The sequence below is a fragment of the Calidris pugnax genome, unplaced genomic scaffold (genome assembly GCF_001431845.1).
Source record: "Calidris pugnax isolate Ruff unplaced genomic scaffold, ASM143184v1 scaffold24, whole genome shotgun sequence".
In the NCBI taxonomy this organism is placed as follows: domain Eukaryota; kingdom Metazoa; phylum Chordata; class Aves; order Charadriiformes; family Scolopacidae; genus Calidris; species Calidris pugnax.
This window is the reverse complement of record NW_015090922.1, coordinates 17,474,024-17,491,918: the sequence shown is the minus strand read 5'-3', so window position 1 is coordinate 17,491,918 and position 17,895 is coordinate 17,474,024. Positions and strand designations below refer to the sequence as shown.

General features: G+C 38.3%; 1 protein-coding gene across 6 annotated transcripts in view; it reads left to right on the top strand.

The window, feature by feature from the left end:
* Positions 1-17,895, top strand: part of LTBP1 (latent transforming growth factor beta binding protein 1) — a 193,588-nt gene that overhangs the window by 95,414 nt on the left and 80,279 nt on the right. For all 6 annotated transcript variants that reach the window (XM_014950707.1, XM_014950706.1, XM_014950710.1 and 3 more), the window contains 2 exons: positions 7,080-7,182; positions 12,674-12,745. In XM_014950707.1, the coding sequence (XP_014806193.1) occupies positions 7,080-7,182; positions 12,674-12,745 (175 nt within the window). The remainder of the gene's footprint in view (positions 1-7,079; positions 7,183-12,673; positions 12,746-17,895) is intronic.

The following is a 17,895-nucleotide window of genomic DNA, read 5'->3' as shown; positions in this document are numbered from 1 at the left end:
AAAAGACCGTCGTTTTTTTTTTTTTTTTTTTTTTTTTTTTTTTTGCAAAGCAGCAAGAAATTGCAGAAGCTGGTATTACCAAAGTTCTCTAAAGCAGGCTCTTTCTGACTTGATTCACAAGTAACGCTATTCTCCTCAGCAGATATTTTTGAGTATCAGTTTTACTGAAGGGAGACCTTTGGTGATCTCAGCAGCTATAACTTAAAAACAAAATGAAAAGACTTGTTATTCTAAAGAGAGACAGATTCTTACCTAAAGTTGATTACCTTACTGAAGACAATATATGCCAAAATGTTCATAGGAGAGGCTGGCTAAGAAGTCCTGTCTGCCCTTGCTTGTTTGTTCTTCCTCAATGTCCCTCACTTGTGCTCATGTAATTCCCATGAGGAGCTGGACTGCTCACTGAAATAATTTCAGTTAAAAAATCTGTCTTCCAATCCGCCCCCCCTTTTTGTGGGGGTGTTTTAAATTCAAATCAGTTCCAGGTTGCAGTCTTCGGGAGATGTTTCACCCCTCACTTGTCAGTTGTTTGCAGAATGCTTTCTGCTTCCCTTGCAAAGTGCTTTGAAAGGTGTTGCAGAAAGAATCCATACTTTTTATAGCTCTGTTGAGAAGGATGCCTGAATTAGAGTTGTTCTGGCGTTGAGAAGTGAAATTTGGTTTATTGTAATAATACTTTGGAAAATCATATTGAAGAAAACCAAAATATATCACTTATAGCAGTCAATAAAAGGATATTTTGATAGATTTCTTTTAAATAAATTAAGCCACATAACGTTAGTGGTGAATACTAGTAAAGACTTTATTGAAAATTATAAGGGCTGTCCATTTTTCATTGTGATCAAAATACATAAGCATTCAAATGTGTTTCAAATCTGCTTAGTGCTGATAAATAACAAGTATGTCTGACAGACAGATGTTAGTTGATCAGCATCTTTATTGGGATGAATTTCTAGGGAAATATTTCATTTAATAGTATGTTTCAGTAATTGCTTTTCCAGGAAACATTTGTTTTGGTTTGAGCAACACCCTTCTCTCTGCTGTCAGAGTTGATAGAATGCAAAATGAGCCAAGTGAAGGGTGGCAGCTGGTAAAGGTTAGAAATTGTTAACATTGTGTCATGATAGAGATTCTGACTGCAAATCATTCATCTTACTTAACTTGACTCACACAAGGGCATACGTTGATCATGTACTTAGCTTTGAGAATATACATAAAATTTTTAGGAACTGGGCGTAGATCATTGATAAGTTTTTCATGATGGGAAATACTAAAGGCATCAAACTTTTTGAATTAGAAATCAGAGCAGCAAAATGTGTTGATAGCTCTTAATATATAACCTAACGTATCAATACTACTCTATGCAATATGATCGTCGTGTACGTAGCCTAGAGGCGATGACAGTGGTAGTATGCCAGTTGAGGTTATTCATTTCACTGTATAAATATCCCTGTTGAACGTCACATTTAACAAAACATTTCCTATGGAGGTAAATTTCAGGTGTTTTCATTTTTTGACATCTGTATGAAGTGAACTTCCCTATTTATATTCTTTAGGCAGGAAAAATGATACAGGTAAAATTCTGTGCTTCATACTGGTACTTTTTCTCTTAGAGCATTTTTAAAACCTTTTTTCTTTAGAATAGTCTTAAAAATACCATCTCATAAAATAAAATAACTGTCTGGAATTCCTTGAAGCTCATGGTTTGGCTTCTGAAGTTTTTAAACAAATAGACTGTCAGAAATCACTGTGGATTCACTTCCAGGATTAATGCTACATTCGCAATAGATTCTTTGCAAGATCAATACCCTGAAATATCAGAAGATTAAAGTTGTATCAGATACCAGAAACACCAAACGTTGTTTTAATTACTCAAATAGAAGAAAGCTGGATAATTTTTACTTGCCTATGAAGAATGTTCTGCTTAAGCCAAAACAAATTCTTTACCAGTTCTTTTAGAAAATCTGGAAGTATTTAAGTTTCTCTCCTCTGCTTATGAGACAATGCCTGTTAGTGAGCCAGTGCTACATGGGATAATACTCTTCATTTGTAACAACCTGTCATTCAGCTGGTCAGTAAGCCAATTAAGTGTGTGTGTTAATTGTTTCAGTAATACGGTTTATTAAGTTTGAGGTTTTTTACTCTGTTTGTTGGGCCTACAGGGGAAAAAAAAAAAAGAAAGCAACAATCCAAGGTCTGTGCCTGCTGAATAGTTTACAGAAAGTTAAACAGTGTATCCATTCACTTCTGCTATTGTGGTATGTGAAATGCAGTCTTTTGAGCTGAATCCCAGAGTCATTAGCTATTAACTCAGGCAAAGCACCTATCGATTTCAATCATAGTTAATCATGTGACACTCCTTTATTTATGCCTGTATTGTGGTTTTAGCTAACAGCTCGTGACAGGGATTTGTAGATGGGTCACACAGAAGTGGGAGTCCCAGGAAACATTGTGGTCCCTCAGCCAGAATCCTCTGCGGTTGCCCCTGACACTAATTGCCAGACTGGGCTCTCTACCACAATTTAACAGGGAGCTGAATAAATTCCTCCTACTGCCTTAGCAGAGGGATTCAAGGATATAATCCTTCCTTTTCCCTGGCATTGGAAAATATATGAAACCCTGGTGGCAGTGCACAACTCGAGCACTGTTAGTGCTCCAAGACTGTGGAGATGGGACAGAGGCTGAGTCTGGACAGGGGAACAAAGAGGTGATGTGGCTTGGGGTGGCCTTTGTGCACCAGCACAGGGTCAGCCAGAATTTCAGTCTACCAGTGGGAATATTCAGTACTTCCTTCAGTTATATAAAATATTGGCATAGAAGCTCAGGCACGCATGGGGGAAAATATGTGGATTCGAAACAATACTTTCAGTGTCTGTGAGTGCTTTACCCAGGAAGAACTTTGGTTTATAGCAGTACCATGTGTGCCTCATAGTGCTGCTACTGCTGAGGCCTCTTTCAGCACAGTTGAGCTCTTTTATACCAATCCTTCATGACTTCTTTGCCTTCTGAACTAGTAAGAATTATCTCCAAATCGTAAGCTTGTGACAGATGTGTCATTCATGAAAATCTGTTCTCTCTCTCTGTGAGGCATTTTCCAGAAGCCCTCAAGAATACAGGTTAGATTAGTTTAAAATGTGTGTAGATGATGGATAGAAAAGTGTAAACCTAAGTTAGAGGATGGCATCATCTTTATGCATAGTGCAAGCTATGTGCTTGCATTAAGTTTCCCTGCTCATTTTAGGCTCATGCTTATGTGTTGGAGTTGTGTTGAATGGTGAGACAAACTAAAAATAGTTATGGATTCCCCCAAGTGACTTTTCCAGTCACTTGTGACTCAGAGACTGGAACAGACTGTCTGAAGAACTAATGAGTTCTCAGTAGTAGGAAGCGGGTAAGACTTTTGAAGTGAATAGAAATTACCTAAAAGCTTTTGAGACCTGTAATAACAGAGCTTCAGTTCATTGATGCTTAGGGTTTGTGAAGGGAGGAGCATCTTAAGAAATTGTAGCTGGCAAGGAAACAGTTTGTACAGTGCCATGAGTGTTGAAAGTATCTGAAGCACTATTAGATGTAGCAGAGAAATCAGAGTTTATTAGCCATAGAAGATCTCTGTTTCTGCTTGGCTTAGGACTTTGCAGAGCAGTCATTTTTTCTGATGCATAGCTCCAAAATTACACAGATCTTACACCACTAGGAGCCCCATGTGGCAGTTGCTTTTCTCGCTGGCCAGTTTCTACAATGATCTGGATGTTAACCAAATTATCATTGATTCTTCAAGCTTTAATTCACCATAGAGGCAGTGGGAGCAGCAGCTTTAATCATTGCCAGTTTTTGCTGACAGGACTACAAACCACAGTTGCCAGATGACTCAGACTTTGGCATCTTTATTTTTGCTCATGGTTTTTATATGGAAATTTGAAAAAATTATGACCACAGAGATCATGATTTTCAGTAGAATGCAAATGCTGTAGCACCACACCTAAACTAAAAGTGGGCTTTCGTCCATTTTCTTCCTCTTTTTTTTTTTTTTTTTTGTTTTATATGCTTTTAATTTACTACTGTTAAATGACACCTTTTCTATTCTGGGGAAAAAGAAAAAAAAAGGAGGCCAGTTAATGATGGCATGTTGGCTCTCATGTTAGTGGAGTCTTGCCTTGACGCACACGAGCTGCTGGGATGTGTCCTTGAGGCTTGTGACCTTGCAGAGGAACACTGGGTGTTAGGTAATGTGCCTCACTGCCCAAATGCTCCATTTCTGAGATCATAAGGGGAGGTGCAGCACCAGCCTTGATTCCCCCTTTCTTACATATAAAAAATGCAAATACCTGTGAATGAAACATGTCATAAAGGGGCTTTTGTCCCTTTTTTTTCTCTTTTTTTTTTTTTTTTTTGTTTTATATGCTTTTAATTTACTACTGTTAAATGACACCTTTTCTATTCTGGGGAAAAAGAAAAAAAAAGGAGGCCAGTTAATGATGGCATGTTGGCTCTCATGTTAGTGGAGTCTTGCCTTGACGCACACGAGCTGCTGGGATGTGTCCTTGAGGCTTGTGACCTTGCAGAGGAACACTGGGTGTTAGGTAATGTGCCTCACTGCCCAAATGCTCCATTTCTGAGATCATAAGGGGAGGTGCAGCACCAGCCTTGATTCCTCCTACTTCTTTTCGGAGAGAGGAGAGTTGTAAAACTGAGGCACGAGGTGGGGCCGAAGAGTTAAACACAAATTGGTTTAGCTGACTCTCAATTACAGCCACAGTGTACAACTTCAGTAAGTGGCTTCTTTGTCTGTCAAGAAGCAGTCCCACCTCTAGGGAAGGAATTGAGCAACAGTTAAACTGAGTAGCTGTGATTATAAAGGAAAACGGTCCTTCCTAGAGTGTGCTGAACTGGGATGCAGGTTGAGAAATCAGAGCTATGTGAAGACATAACATGAATTCTCTAAGGTCTTAGGGCAGTCTCTCAGAGGAGACATTATGACTACTCTCCAGCTGAAAGATTTTTGAGCTTGTGGAAACTGCAGCAAGATCTACGTATCATCTAGCTAGCAGCAGTTGAAAAAGCTAGTTTCAGTTTTGAAAACAGCTGAGCTGCTGCAGCAAAGGGAGTTGTGCAGAATTCCTGGTTTGTGGATCTTGATGGCCTTTGTGAAGTGCCAGTCTGAGAGCTGCTTCTGGAAATGGAACTCGGTGGACTCCGACTTTCTGATCAGGCATGGTCAATCTCATACTAATGCTGTCAGTGCCCACCAGGCCAGGGGAGTGCAAGACAGTCTGAAAGACATGTGTTCACATACTGTAAGCCTGGGCCTGCATCTGAAAAGGTGGGACTTGCTTTGGTACTTCACTGTTTTAACACAGCCAAATACTCTCCAGACCAGGACAGTTTCTCACCCCTTGGAACATGGGAAAATCTGTCACAAGAGCTTCTGCAGGCAGTAGTGTGAAATAGACGCCTAAAGTTGCACAGTGACTGAACAGTCTCTTGTAACCTGTTTGGCCACCCTGAAATGAGTTTCAAAACACAAGTGATGGTACCCCATATAGGGGTGATGTGTGGAGGTGCACAACTTTGCGAAGTGGCCCTGGTGCTAAAAGCTCTGCTTCCTGAGAGAGGCTGGCTTTCACTGGAACAGAGGATGCTCCCGGCTGTTCACCCATCCCTTGGCAGATGTCTAAGCTTCACATGCAGCAAGTGCTGAGCTCCTGCAAGTTGCACATGACAATTTGATGTTTAAGTGGTGAACTGGTGCTGCTTTTAATTTGTTCCTGAGATATTCAGAAGGCACCTGGGGAGTATCTGTGAAAAAGGGGCAGAGAAAATGTCTGGGAAGATGCCTTGCCAGCCCTCGCCATACAAGGAGCAGAATGGGAAATTTTTGGGCAGGTTGGAGGAAGCCATCAGTGCCTGCACATTCAGCACGTGTCCCTGCTGCAGACTGACTGGGTTACCAGCTGAAGTGAAAGCACCCACAGGGCCACAGCCTGTGCTGTAGGATGAGCCAGTTGTCTTGAACTGAAAGTTCAAGTGAGCCTTTGGGTCAGAGGTTTACATGGTGTCAGGAAGGAAAGTTAGATTAGGGAAGATCTATTCACTGCATACTGAGGATTCACACTTCAACACATTTGAATTGTTTGCTGCAATGCCTATTTATATCAACATTTGCTTTGAGAGCGTTACTGAGTGCAGCTGTTGTGCACCTCTCTTGTGCATGTCCATTTTATACCTAATTGACAGGTTTAGATGTATTTTTTAATGACTGCATCTCAGAAATACATTTAAACATTCTTTACCATGGAAAATGGAAGAAAATTGCGAAAGTCAAGAACATAACTAGTACATTGTAACCTTCTGAAAGTTATTCTTAATAATAGTCTTACTAATAAGAAGCATAATAAATATATTCTTGATCAGGGAGGGGAAAATAAAAGGAGCGTTGGCCTCAGAAATTATTGCAAGATTAATTTCAGTATTTGCATGAGGAAAGAGACACTTGTTCGGATTGACACAGACATCACTAACTTCTACTTCAGTCATCTTATCTGTGTTACCTTCAGTATCTGGGCAGCGGAATTTGTCATTGTAGTTTGGCAATTTTCAGTAAGTGGTCATTAAACGTGAGTTGGCAGGAAGTTAAGGCTTCTTAATAGGAAATAATATTATAGAAATAAGTCATACTTCTTGTCTTTCTTTAAGAAAGTAATCAGAAAGGTATTTGAGATATTTATACAGCTTTTTCAAAAGTGGACAAGCATGTTGTTATGAGGAGAAATGTAGGAAATAGGTGCCAATGGTGAGTTACTACCTTGGAAATATACTCCTATGACATAATGTTCCCTTCTGTTTCTTTCTCCTTCTTTTCAAGTTGATGCAGGGAAGATAATAATATCACCTAATTTGCTTGTGTGTGTGTAAAGAGCCATTGCAATGCACAGGCAATGTGTAAGTTCAGCGAAGAGCTCCAGTGAACCTTCAGTGTCTCAGCAAGAGGTTAACCCAACATGACTGAAAAAGAACGTTGTACTAGAAGTGAGCATAATACAGTATCACTAACCTGAGTATTCTTTACCTGACTATTCCAGTGTGGCAAAGCACTTCCTGGCCTTTCCAAGCAAGAAGACTGCTGTGGAACCGTGGGTACTTCCTGGGGTTTTAACAAATGCCAAAAATGTCCCAAGAAGCCGTGTAAGTGCCATTTTGTTGTTATTCTCTAGATCAGTTTGTGCCTGTTTTCCCCCTCAAGTAGTGTTTTTCCTTTTTTGAAGGTAAAAAAAGAAAAGGAACTGGGTAGAAAGAATATCCTATGATTTGATTAGGGACAGGTTGCAGAAATTGAAATTGTCTTGTATGCCAGCAGAGTTACAATATGCAGGGACTCAGTGCAGCCTGCAAAGTTAACGCTGTTGGGTTTGGGGTTTTTTCTCCTTCCTCCTTTAAGTCAGAGATGCACTGTTGCATTTTCTCAGTGCAGGAGGGATAATGACATTGAATCATCTTACCCTCTTCCAGCTGGATTTATTATTTTAAAAGTTTGTGCAGAAATGTTAAATTATAGAGGCACCAGTTACTGTTTGGAGAGGATGCAGTGACCTCTTGGGACTGCAGATGAACTTTCAAGTTTGGAGCCAAAGTTTTCCAGCCTCTAAATTGTCAGTTACATTTTTTTTCTCTGTTTTTGAAGTGTCTTCCTGAACAATTAGGCAATGATGAAGACTTCCTTCACTGTTTTGTTATGATTTGACATCATATTATAATGAGAAAGAAATTTCAAATTATTTGCGTGATAGGTGAAGCTAGTCTCTTAAACTTTTTGTGAATTACATTATTGTTGCACAGGAATATTTCGCTGCCATGTCATATTTTCATCACTAAATGAAAGATGAGAAAAGATAATGTAATCTCTGTTTTGCAGATGGAGTGGATCTGCATTTAGCAGGCCAAAAATAGCGCAGGGAGTTGCAGTCATTCTTATCTAGGTCTTCTGGGCCCCTGTTACTCATACAGATAGCAGTGCTGGAAATGTGTTCAGTGTTTGATTTTTTTGGAAGCATATTTTTGTCCACAAGCCTTAATGTGGATGTAAATACAATTCCAGCAGAAAATCTGCTGTTATTCCTAATTTCTCTGACTTCTCCTTCGACAGGAGAGTGTGATGTAAATTTATGCTGACTCAGTCTGATCTTCTAGTTTATGAAGCATTTAAATTTAGTATTTTGGAGTATGTTTATCTTATGATGTGCTTCCGAAAGAGAGCCTCCTTGAGGTCTTTGAGGGCCATAGTTAATAAAAGACTCAGGTATCTAAATAGTCATTCCTGTGGCACATAAATATAATTTCTAACAGGGAGACACATTCTGCATTGGTGTATGAATTGTGAAATGACTCCTGATTTTATAGCTTTCTCCAAGGAAGTAGCAATTTAACTAGAACTGAAATTCTTGTTCATCAGAAGCATGTGAACATGCTGAATGTTACTTAGCAGATGTAGATGTGCCATGAGAAAAATCACAAAAGCCTGAAATGTGCTTCAACCAAAAACTGATTGGAGCTACTAATACAAATTTTTGGTGCCAAGGTCAAAGGGAAAACCCTTTTGGTAGTTCTTCATAGCTCAGGTAAAACACTGGCCATCTTAGCCTGGAATCCACAACAAACAATGTGTTGATCAGACAGCTGCTTAATGCCAAGATGCTTGGCATGATGTTAAGAGCAAGCAAACAGGGGAACACTGGGACAAACCATGTCCAAAATCCTGGTCCCCAGATGCTTCCTAGGTCGGTACAGAAAAGTGCCTGAAGTCACCCTAAAACCTCTCCTGAGGAGAAGTCCACCACCTTTTTTTCGAAGCACTGAGTAAGAATTTATTTTTTTTTAAATACTAATGAGATGAGCATTGTCCCTTAATTATGAAAGCTTAGTGGCTAGCACACTTGCTCAAGATGGGGCAATCCAGAGTTTCCTTATCTGCCAGAAGAATTTCTAATCTACATTTCATACCTCTGAGGACATGCCCTAACCCTTAAAATGTAGAAACAGTTCTTGGAACAGGACTGGGAACCCAGTCTCTTGCCCAATGTCCTTAATTACTTATGAGTCATGCTTATTCCCCCTTTCTGGCTGAATCTGGAATTGTTTTTTTGAATGTAACTGTATGATTTCAAGAAGAGACAGAGAATGTTGCGACTTGGAATAATCCTGTCCTTGTGATTAAAACATTCCTGGAAAGTAAGGGTTTGTGTCTCCTAGGTATAACGGGATACATTTCTCATCTTTCTAGCTGGGAGCTTTCACTGTACATTACTATTTTAAGAAGGGAAGAGGAGATGGGTGCACTGTCTGTTTTCTCTAGATTAAAATACAGTGTCATCTAACACTACATTATATCAAGAGTATAATTTGGGAGGTGTATGTTTCAAGAATATTCACTGAACCTGACAGAAACCTTTGGTAGAGTTATATGTATTTTCTTCGTCTAGATTTGATTTAGGAATGAGTTAAGCATGATGGTATTCAATCATGCCATGATTTATGGCAGTTCTGCATGGGTCCAAATAGTGAATTTTCAGATTTCTAAGAGCTTAAGGTGATAAACTGGGAGTGTTGCAGGAGTTTAAGTGATCTTAAAGCATTTTGGAGTTTTATAGATGTTTAGTTTGAACTTAGGCACACAACTTGAACTTTCATATCTGTGTTAGATCTGGGTTTAAGTGTCCTTTGGGCATAGGTCTCAAATTAAGCCTCATGTCAGTATCAAAGTGTTATGCTTCTGTAGACCAGACAATTTCCAAAGATAAACATAAATTTATGATAAGATTTAATAAAAGTGTGGAGTGGTTGTTTAAGGATTTGTATTTCATCAAGTATTTTATCTTTTGTTACAGTAACGGAATGTTTCAGTGGTAAAAAGAGTGTGAATATATTTATATATTACTATATTTATATATATATATATGATATTGGCTAGAAAAACTTCCAAGTCAAGTAAATTATTAGTAAGTTATCAGTTAATTGATGTCCATGGTAGTGTCTCAGCTGGCAAAATTAATCCCACATTAGTCCCCTGTAATTTTGACCTGTTTTGATACTTCACTAAATTGGTATTATCCTTTTTATTGTAGTCTTTTTGGAAGCAAACAGAATTCTTTTTGCTTTTATGGGTTTATGCTTCATAAACGTAATTTAATATTGACCTGTTTTTATAATAATACATAATCAGGTTACATTTAACGTGATCTTCTGCAAGACCCACTTCATCAAAATATTTAAGCATATACTTCAGTCTCGTTAACAGGCAATTTTCCCCTCTCTTCAGTCTGCTTCTTAAGGATGTATGTCATGTGTCTTGTTCCCATGGACTTAGATAGGGCTATGTCACTTTGTAAAGATGTGCTTGTGTATTTTGGGTAATAGCCACTGCTCAGTCAGGGCTTCTGTCTTGTTGCAAAGTCAAGTGCCTTGGCCTGAGGCAGCTCCCATGACTGTAAGCTTACAGGTTATTCAGTATTAGTGAAAAACAAAAGAAGAAATTTTGGAACAGATCTCCATTTTTGAGGGCTTCTACAGAAGATGACTTTTAAGACAAAGTGCATTTCTCTATTACATGGGGAATGTTATGTTTCTTCAGGAACCTTGCTAACAGTTAATAATTGCAAACAGGTTGTCTGAGTAAAGGGTAAGTAATGTAGGACTCTATCCAGCTCCCACATGGATCACTAGCCATCACTGAGCAAGCTCTTTCCTCTACTGTGACCTGCTTATGTTGCTGCTCTTTGTAGAAGGAAGAAAACAGCTGCTAGTAAGCCGCTATTTCCTGCTCAATGTGGGAGTAGGAGGATATGAAGAGAGAGGGAGAAGTTAAGATCTCTGACCTCACTCCACCACTGCACTTTCTAGACCAGCTGAGTCACCCTGGAAGGGAAAATATGTTGCAGCACTGGAAAAGGTCTGGCATAGCTCGTGGGCTGGTGCTCTTCCTCTGTTTTCCTCTGCCAGGCTGTACTGCAGGTGCTTTTCCTGCCCACAAAAAGTTAGAGAGACTGTTGGTTTTAGCGTGAATTGAATCAGGTCTGTAATGGCAAACACAGATACACTGGGACATAATCAGTGCAATTATGAATCTGATTCTGCCAACATGAGCATTAGGAGTTTCATTGACTTTTGGGGGGACCAGGAGTAGGGTAATGCATTGTGCTTTTGAAAATCTTACCTTAAATTTTGTCTGTTTTTAATATTAACATTGTGAAAAGATTGGAGCTGCCTTGAAAATAAATGTGTAGCTGCCACTTCATGGTGAGAGATGAAATTTTCAAGTTTGTATTTGTATTAAAATGGCTGTAGTCAATGTAAAGATGGAAAAGTATGTGTTCAAAACTGTAAGAAACCTTGTTACTGTATTTTGAATTGTACTATTTTTGTTTAGCCATTTTTTTCACTGTAAGCAATTTCTAAGGAGAATCTTGATGTTCTAATTAAGCAATTATTTTAAATAATTCACAGGAAATTGAAATAAAGGTTTCGTGCTCCAAAGACTACTACTCAAGATCGTTACTTAAATTTTTCCTAAAAATAGGAAAAGCTTAAGAACTAATGAATTTTTTTTTCTTTGGTTTATCGTTACAGTCAACCAGTTAGTTACTAGTTTTAACATAAGCTGCGGGGATAAATGTGCAATTCAGGCATTATTTGTGAAGTGAAGCCAATTGAAAACATTATCTCACTCAGTTGTTCTGTTTTATTTCACAATTTATATACAGCAAAGATGGGAAGTAATATGTTTGTTTGTTCTTTTTTTGGCCTGCTGAACATTTAGAACACTCTTAAAGGAAAACAAAATATCTGACTAAATGTAAAGTATCTCTGTTGTAGCATTCAAGTTATGAAAAACTCTCTTGACTCTTATTAAAGGCACTTGTCTGATCATAGAGCCAAAAGTTTAGTCCTATATGTTTAATAAAGTACTGGGCTTTGCCAATAGTTTAGCTTTTAGTGCATAACCATACAAAGAAGTTACTGCTCTCATTTATGGTGTTATAACTGTTTAAGAATCAATAAACAGTTTTCTGTAGTCTCGAAGGTAACCTTAAGTGGGGGAAGAAACAATAAATAGAAATAAAAAGCCAGTTAACCGAACATTTTCTGTTTTGGCAAAATTGAATTGTCTGTGTTTTGCAGTGTTGTTATGCCCTTGACAATTTACAGTGATAAGCCAATAACTGGCACAGTCTTTCAAAATTCAGCAACTTTGTTCGGTAAATTGCAAATGTGCCTTTTCCTTATTTTTGCCTTGTTTTAAAAGTTTATCTTCGTCTCTTTTTGTCTGTATTTCAAATATTTTTTAATTCAGTGTGGCAGGAGAAACAGTACCCACCAATTTTGCTTAACATTGAAGATAATTCTGCTTTCTAAAGCTGCTCTCAGTTTTAAAACCATCGAGTTTCCATCTTGAATCTTGAACTTTTATCTTTTCCCAGCATGATGGGGAAAGATTGGTAAAGTAATCATTTGAATATTTGAGAACAACTAGGATGAAAGATAATGTCCTATTTCAAATATTTATTTTTTGGAAAATATATAAACTTGACTGGTTAGCTGAAGGCTTAAGTGGTCTATATGTGGAAAGAGATGGAATTAAAGTTACCTGTACAACCTTTAATTTTAATTTCTTGACCTTTTTCAGCTTACCATGGATACAGTCCTATGATGGAATGCCCACAAGGCTACAAGAGGATCAATGCTACATTTTGTCAAGGTATGATAGTGCCCACAATTGATGGTGTTTATTTTGAGTACCAGTTTTCTGTGACAGATCCTTTGATATTTGTGACCTGGATGAAAGAATCCAGTCCACTGAATTTATACTTGGGAAAAAATATTGAGACTACTTTTAACTCTTTGCAAATATTGACAATTCCACAGAGTGCTGGGTTTTGGTTTTTTCCTCTGGGCAAAAAACGTCTAAAATTTTTACATATACTCTTGTTTTCTTTGGTGAAGTATAAAGATGACTTCATAAGGATTTATTTACTTTGTTTTTTAGTAAAAATGCATTGTTCTGTCTGTTCTTTTGCTAAACAGTGAACCTGCAGACTTACCCAGTTAAGTCAGATGCAACTAGCAATAGAGAATAATTTCTATAATCATGAAAGTATAGAGTAATTTGAGAACAATTCTTTTGGACTTAAGAGGTTAGACACAACAGTACTGAGAACAGCCAGATAATTTCACTGACAAGTGGAAATGAAAAACCATGTGTATCTGGCTGCCATATAAAGCGGTGACGCACATACTTAAAGAATGTGCATAGTGCAGGTGAGGATGTATGGAGTTAGACACAGCACAAGTTGTGTTACTCTGAGATTGTACCCATTATATCTTCTGGCTGTAAGCATAGAAGTTATCAAAACATACAGGGTTGTGGGATCCGCATGGCCATGCAGCAACACAAAAAGCCTTGGGGCATTCAGATTCTCCTGGTCTATGGCATCTCTATCTGACAAAGCTGAACAGATGACCATGCTTGTTCTTTCTGTGTATGTTGGAGTATTGAACAGAGGTGCCAGATGAGGATGTAGGAAGAAGTTTAATTGCTTGCCTGAGTTGTTTGGCACAGCTCGAGTAAACAGGAGAAAGGAGCTCAGAGAAGATGTGAGCAATCTCCTGCTCTGGAGGGAGACTTGGGAAGGAAGAGAAGAATGAGTTCAAGTGAGGCTGACACTGACCTGTGGTCAGTTTTATTCGTCACTGTGACAGTTCAAGGGGAAAATAAGTCCCAACAAATAGTAGTGGTGGTGCGGAAAAGGAGAAAATGAAAGAGTAATTGGTGTTAAAGATTATATGTAGGCACTTTGGAAATAAAGTTAATTGTATTTAACTGAAAACTTTCAGTTAGCATGTTGATGAAGGGACATGCAGCAGCTAGCTACACAGAGAAATGATTTTACCAACCAAAAAAATACAGTTCGTAGAGCACAAAACACAAACATCCCACTGCTTCCACTGCTATGGAACATGTGAGCTGCTATATGAAAAGTATAAGCACTTGAGCCTTTCTCCTGCTCAGTTCTCTACCTAGTGGTTTACCAGTTTGCATGGTAGAGGCATTTGGAGGACTGTGAGAGAAAATTGCGCTGGGTCAAAATAGGACAAAACTAAATGGAGGAGAATTGCAAATTGTATCTCAAGAGCTTGTTCCCTGATCTGCAGTGGAAGACTGTAGAGTTCTCTTAATAAAGAAAAGGCACGGGGACATGTTGACGGCAATTTACTGATGACAACTGCAAAATGAAAAGGTGAAGAAGGTGAGTGTAAGGCATAGATGGGCCATCTTTTCAGGCCTCAAATTAAACACAAATTAAACTTTCAGCACAGAAAATGTCTGGAAGATGCCATGATGCACTAGTCCCTCTGAACATGGTCCAGGAGAGACAGGAACTTTTGTATTTCCAGTAGTTGTGTGCAAACCCCACTGTATACACAATGGTTTCCTAGAGAGCAGCAATGCAGCTGGCATTTGAAGGTGAGTAGGACATTCAGTTTGTTTCAAGGGATTGTACCTAGGTGTTGGCAAACCTTATTTCATGGAAACAAAGACCCTTAATCAGGGGCTACAGACGGTTAAGCAATGGTCTGGTGCTTGTGAAGGTTGCCAGAAGTAGGCCAGGAAGTTGTTTCACTGAGCAGTGACAGGCTGACAGAGAGGGGGAACATATGTCTCTGGGCAGTAGCATTAGAGGGAGCTAAGTCCTGCTATGGTAGTGTGCAGAGATAGATCCCTACCTGGTAGGCCACTCATTGCTTGTTGTACTGGGTTTTGATAGTTTTTCCCCTGACACATTTTTGTACTACATAACTAATACTGCAGGAAGTATGAGGTTTTAAACAGTTTGTTTTATTACTGCTATCATTATCCCAGAAAAGAGCAAGCTGTAGGCTCTAAATATAACTTGTAGTTGATACATGGAAACTTATAACCTAGAGTTTAATCAGATAATAGGAGTTGGATTATCCCACCAGGAGGTAGACTGTTGATGAATTGAGGATAAGGACAATCTCTTAGCTTTCTGGAGAGGACAGATGTGGTGACTGCTGCAGGTTCCCCATAGTGCCTTATCAAGGCTTGGGTGAATTCTCTGTAATTTACTCACCAACACACTCCAAAAAGGAGGTACAAATAAGGAAGAAACTGGGAGAAAGAATACCCATGAAACAAAGCCAAGATGAAATTTAGTCTTATTGAAGTAAGTAACAAGATTTTCTTTCACAGGGTTATGATTTTTAGCTCTGTTTGAACAGTCATCAGGAAAGCTAGCTTCATATGTGAAAGCTGCTGGCAGGACGCATTTCAGTCTTGAAATGGTCGTTAGCATGTGCTTCTCAATGAGTCAGGCAAAAGTGTCCTGTTTGTGTTTATCTGAAGCAGACAGGCTTTTTCAGAAGAGAAGAGAGTGGGGCTACTGAAGAAACAGCTGTCTATATCACAAACAGCAATAGCTGTGAAGAGAAAACTGTTTAAGCTGCTAGTGGGAGAGTATTCATATTCTTGTAATAATCCTTACAGTTAAATTGGAAAGGAGTGGCACAGCATGTCCATATGCAAGTATACATTTTAATTAGATTATTCTTTGCTGAAAGAGTGTGCATGCTGTGTCCACGCTTAGAAAGGGCCAGCATTGCCAGACCAAATAGTTATGGGGATATATTTCTGAATCCCTGCCAGCAGCTAAAACAGATTGCTGTTTTCACCTAGATATTGTCCAACTTTCACTGCCTTTGAAAACTCAAGCCTAAAAGCCTAATTAACCTTTTGTTCTACATTGTTATTGCAGTCAAAAGCCTCCTTAGTTTACAAAGCCTATGTAGCATTAGTGTGATTAATAACCGGATCCTGATTTTTTCTTTTCCTTTCAAGTGAGTGAACTAATGTAATGAAACATTATTCTCTCTAATGTGTATGTAGGACAACAAAGAACCATCTGTGGGTATGCTAATTCGAACAGGTTAGTGTAATTGGTATCAAGAAGGCTTTTCTCCCCCTCAGTAATTATCTTTTCAATGGGATGATTTATTACACGTACACACATGCATACCCTAAGGCTGTCATTAAAACCAAAATACAGCTTATCAGAGTTGCAACTTCTTTGTCCGAATCCACATGCAGTGCTAATTTCTGGTTCCCTGTTTAGAATGATACTTACTGTTTCTTTCTGCTAATGGTTTTCTTGGAAAAGTGAAATAGAATGAAAAAAACAGCTGGTTAAAAGGTTGGATTCCTTTTTCAGGAAACTAACATATTGCCAATAGAGCACTTTAAAAATCTTATCTTGAAGAACTGGAAAAATACCTGAACACTTGCTGTTTTTCAATGAAGTAAAAATTTGTGCATGGAAGTTCTTGAAAAGTCTCCATATGCTTAAAATTAAATGTATATGAGCTTGCAGAAACTAGTACTTGTATGTTGATGGATCAAATTCTGTAATCATCTTCTCTGGGGACTTGAAGCTTTTTTCCCTTGGCTTCATCATGATTTAAAATAAATTTAAAAGGTATATTCTGCTCTCCTACATTTGTCCCTAAAATGCAGTAATAAATTTGTACTCTCTGCATGTTAGACATATATTTTAATACTTTAAGTAGTAAACCAGCCTAACTTCATAAGAAATGCTATTTAATGTTACTTAGCTACTAAGTTAACAACCTTCTTTCAAGGAAGTTCTTTTGTGATGATCATACTGAGAAATAAATATATCTCCAGAAATTGGGTTGGGTTGCTGTTTGGACATTGATTATGTGTTTGAAAAGTGTGGCTCTGCAAACTTGTGTTCCAGTAAATTCCATGCAGAAGCACAAAACGAGTTGGATTGAGTTATCCTGCTGCTACTCTGGTAGCTCACAGAAATCAGTGGGTCATTTCTTAGAATAAGCAACCGTTTTTTTTCTGTAATTTATATAGACATATATGTAGCAATAGTTTCATTAGCAACCAAACATTCTTGTTTGTTTCTTTTGCCCCCTGTTGTTCTTCCTAATCAGACTATTATTGAAACATTCAGATCTAATGGAGGCAGTAAAATTTGGATATTATATTTTTCTTACAACTGTGGATATTAATAGTGGTTAACAATATAGATATAGCAGAAATAATTGGAACAGTATTTTCAGTGATGTTAATAGGTACAGTTGTAATTGATTTTCATAAAAAGAAGTGGTCTGCATATTGAGCTGATTTGGAGATCATTCAGTCAGATGGCACTTCCAGTGAAGCCTAGTGTATACCACCAGAATGAGTCAAATTGTCACAAATGAGACATAAATTATATATTCCAGTCTTAATTAGCAACATGAGATATTGTGCCTATTAAAGCACTTAACTGCATGGAAACATCTGTCAAGACAGATATTACTAAACAGCATTTAATGACTGACCACTGGGTCATTTCTAATTAAGAAATTGCCCAGTAGTTTGAAAAATTCTAATTAGTATATAGTTGATCTAGAAGTCTTGCTGTGTTTAAATACAGTAAAGTGTCTTAAATGTGTGTGGTTTTTATTGAAAGGCAAGTTGCTTGCTTTGAGTCAAAAGGAGGTAAACATTTTCTGTTCAGTTTTATTACTTGGTCATTTAAACAAAGTCATTCAGTTTTTGAAAAGCATAGAAATCTGATTTCAGAGCTAAGTGCATAAGTCCCCCTTCAGAAATTTACCTTTTCATGCTGCTTAGGCCTGGAATCAGCTGTGGGCTGCTGATGTTGAGATTGCTTGTGTCCTCTGGCAGCAGGCACTTGGGACAGCGGGAATGAGAAGAGCTGCAGTACTTCCTAGCCACAGGTTTATTCTGAATATTTCAGTGCAGCTGCCAGGGCTGTGGTGGTCTGACTGGGCTTTCTGCTTCTACATTTTCCC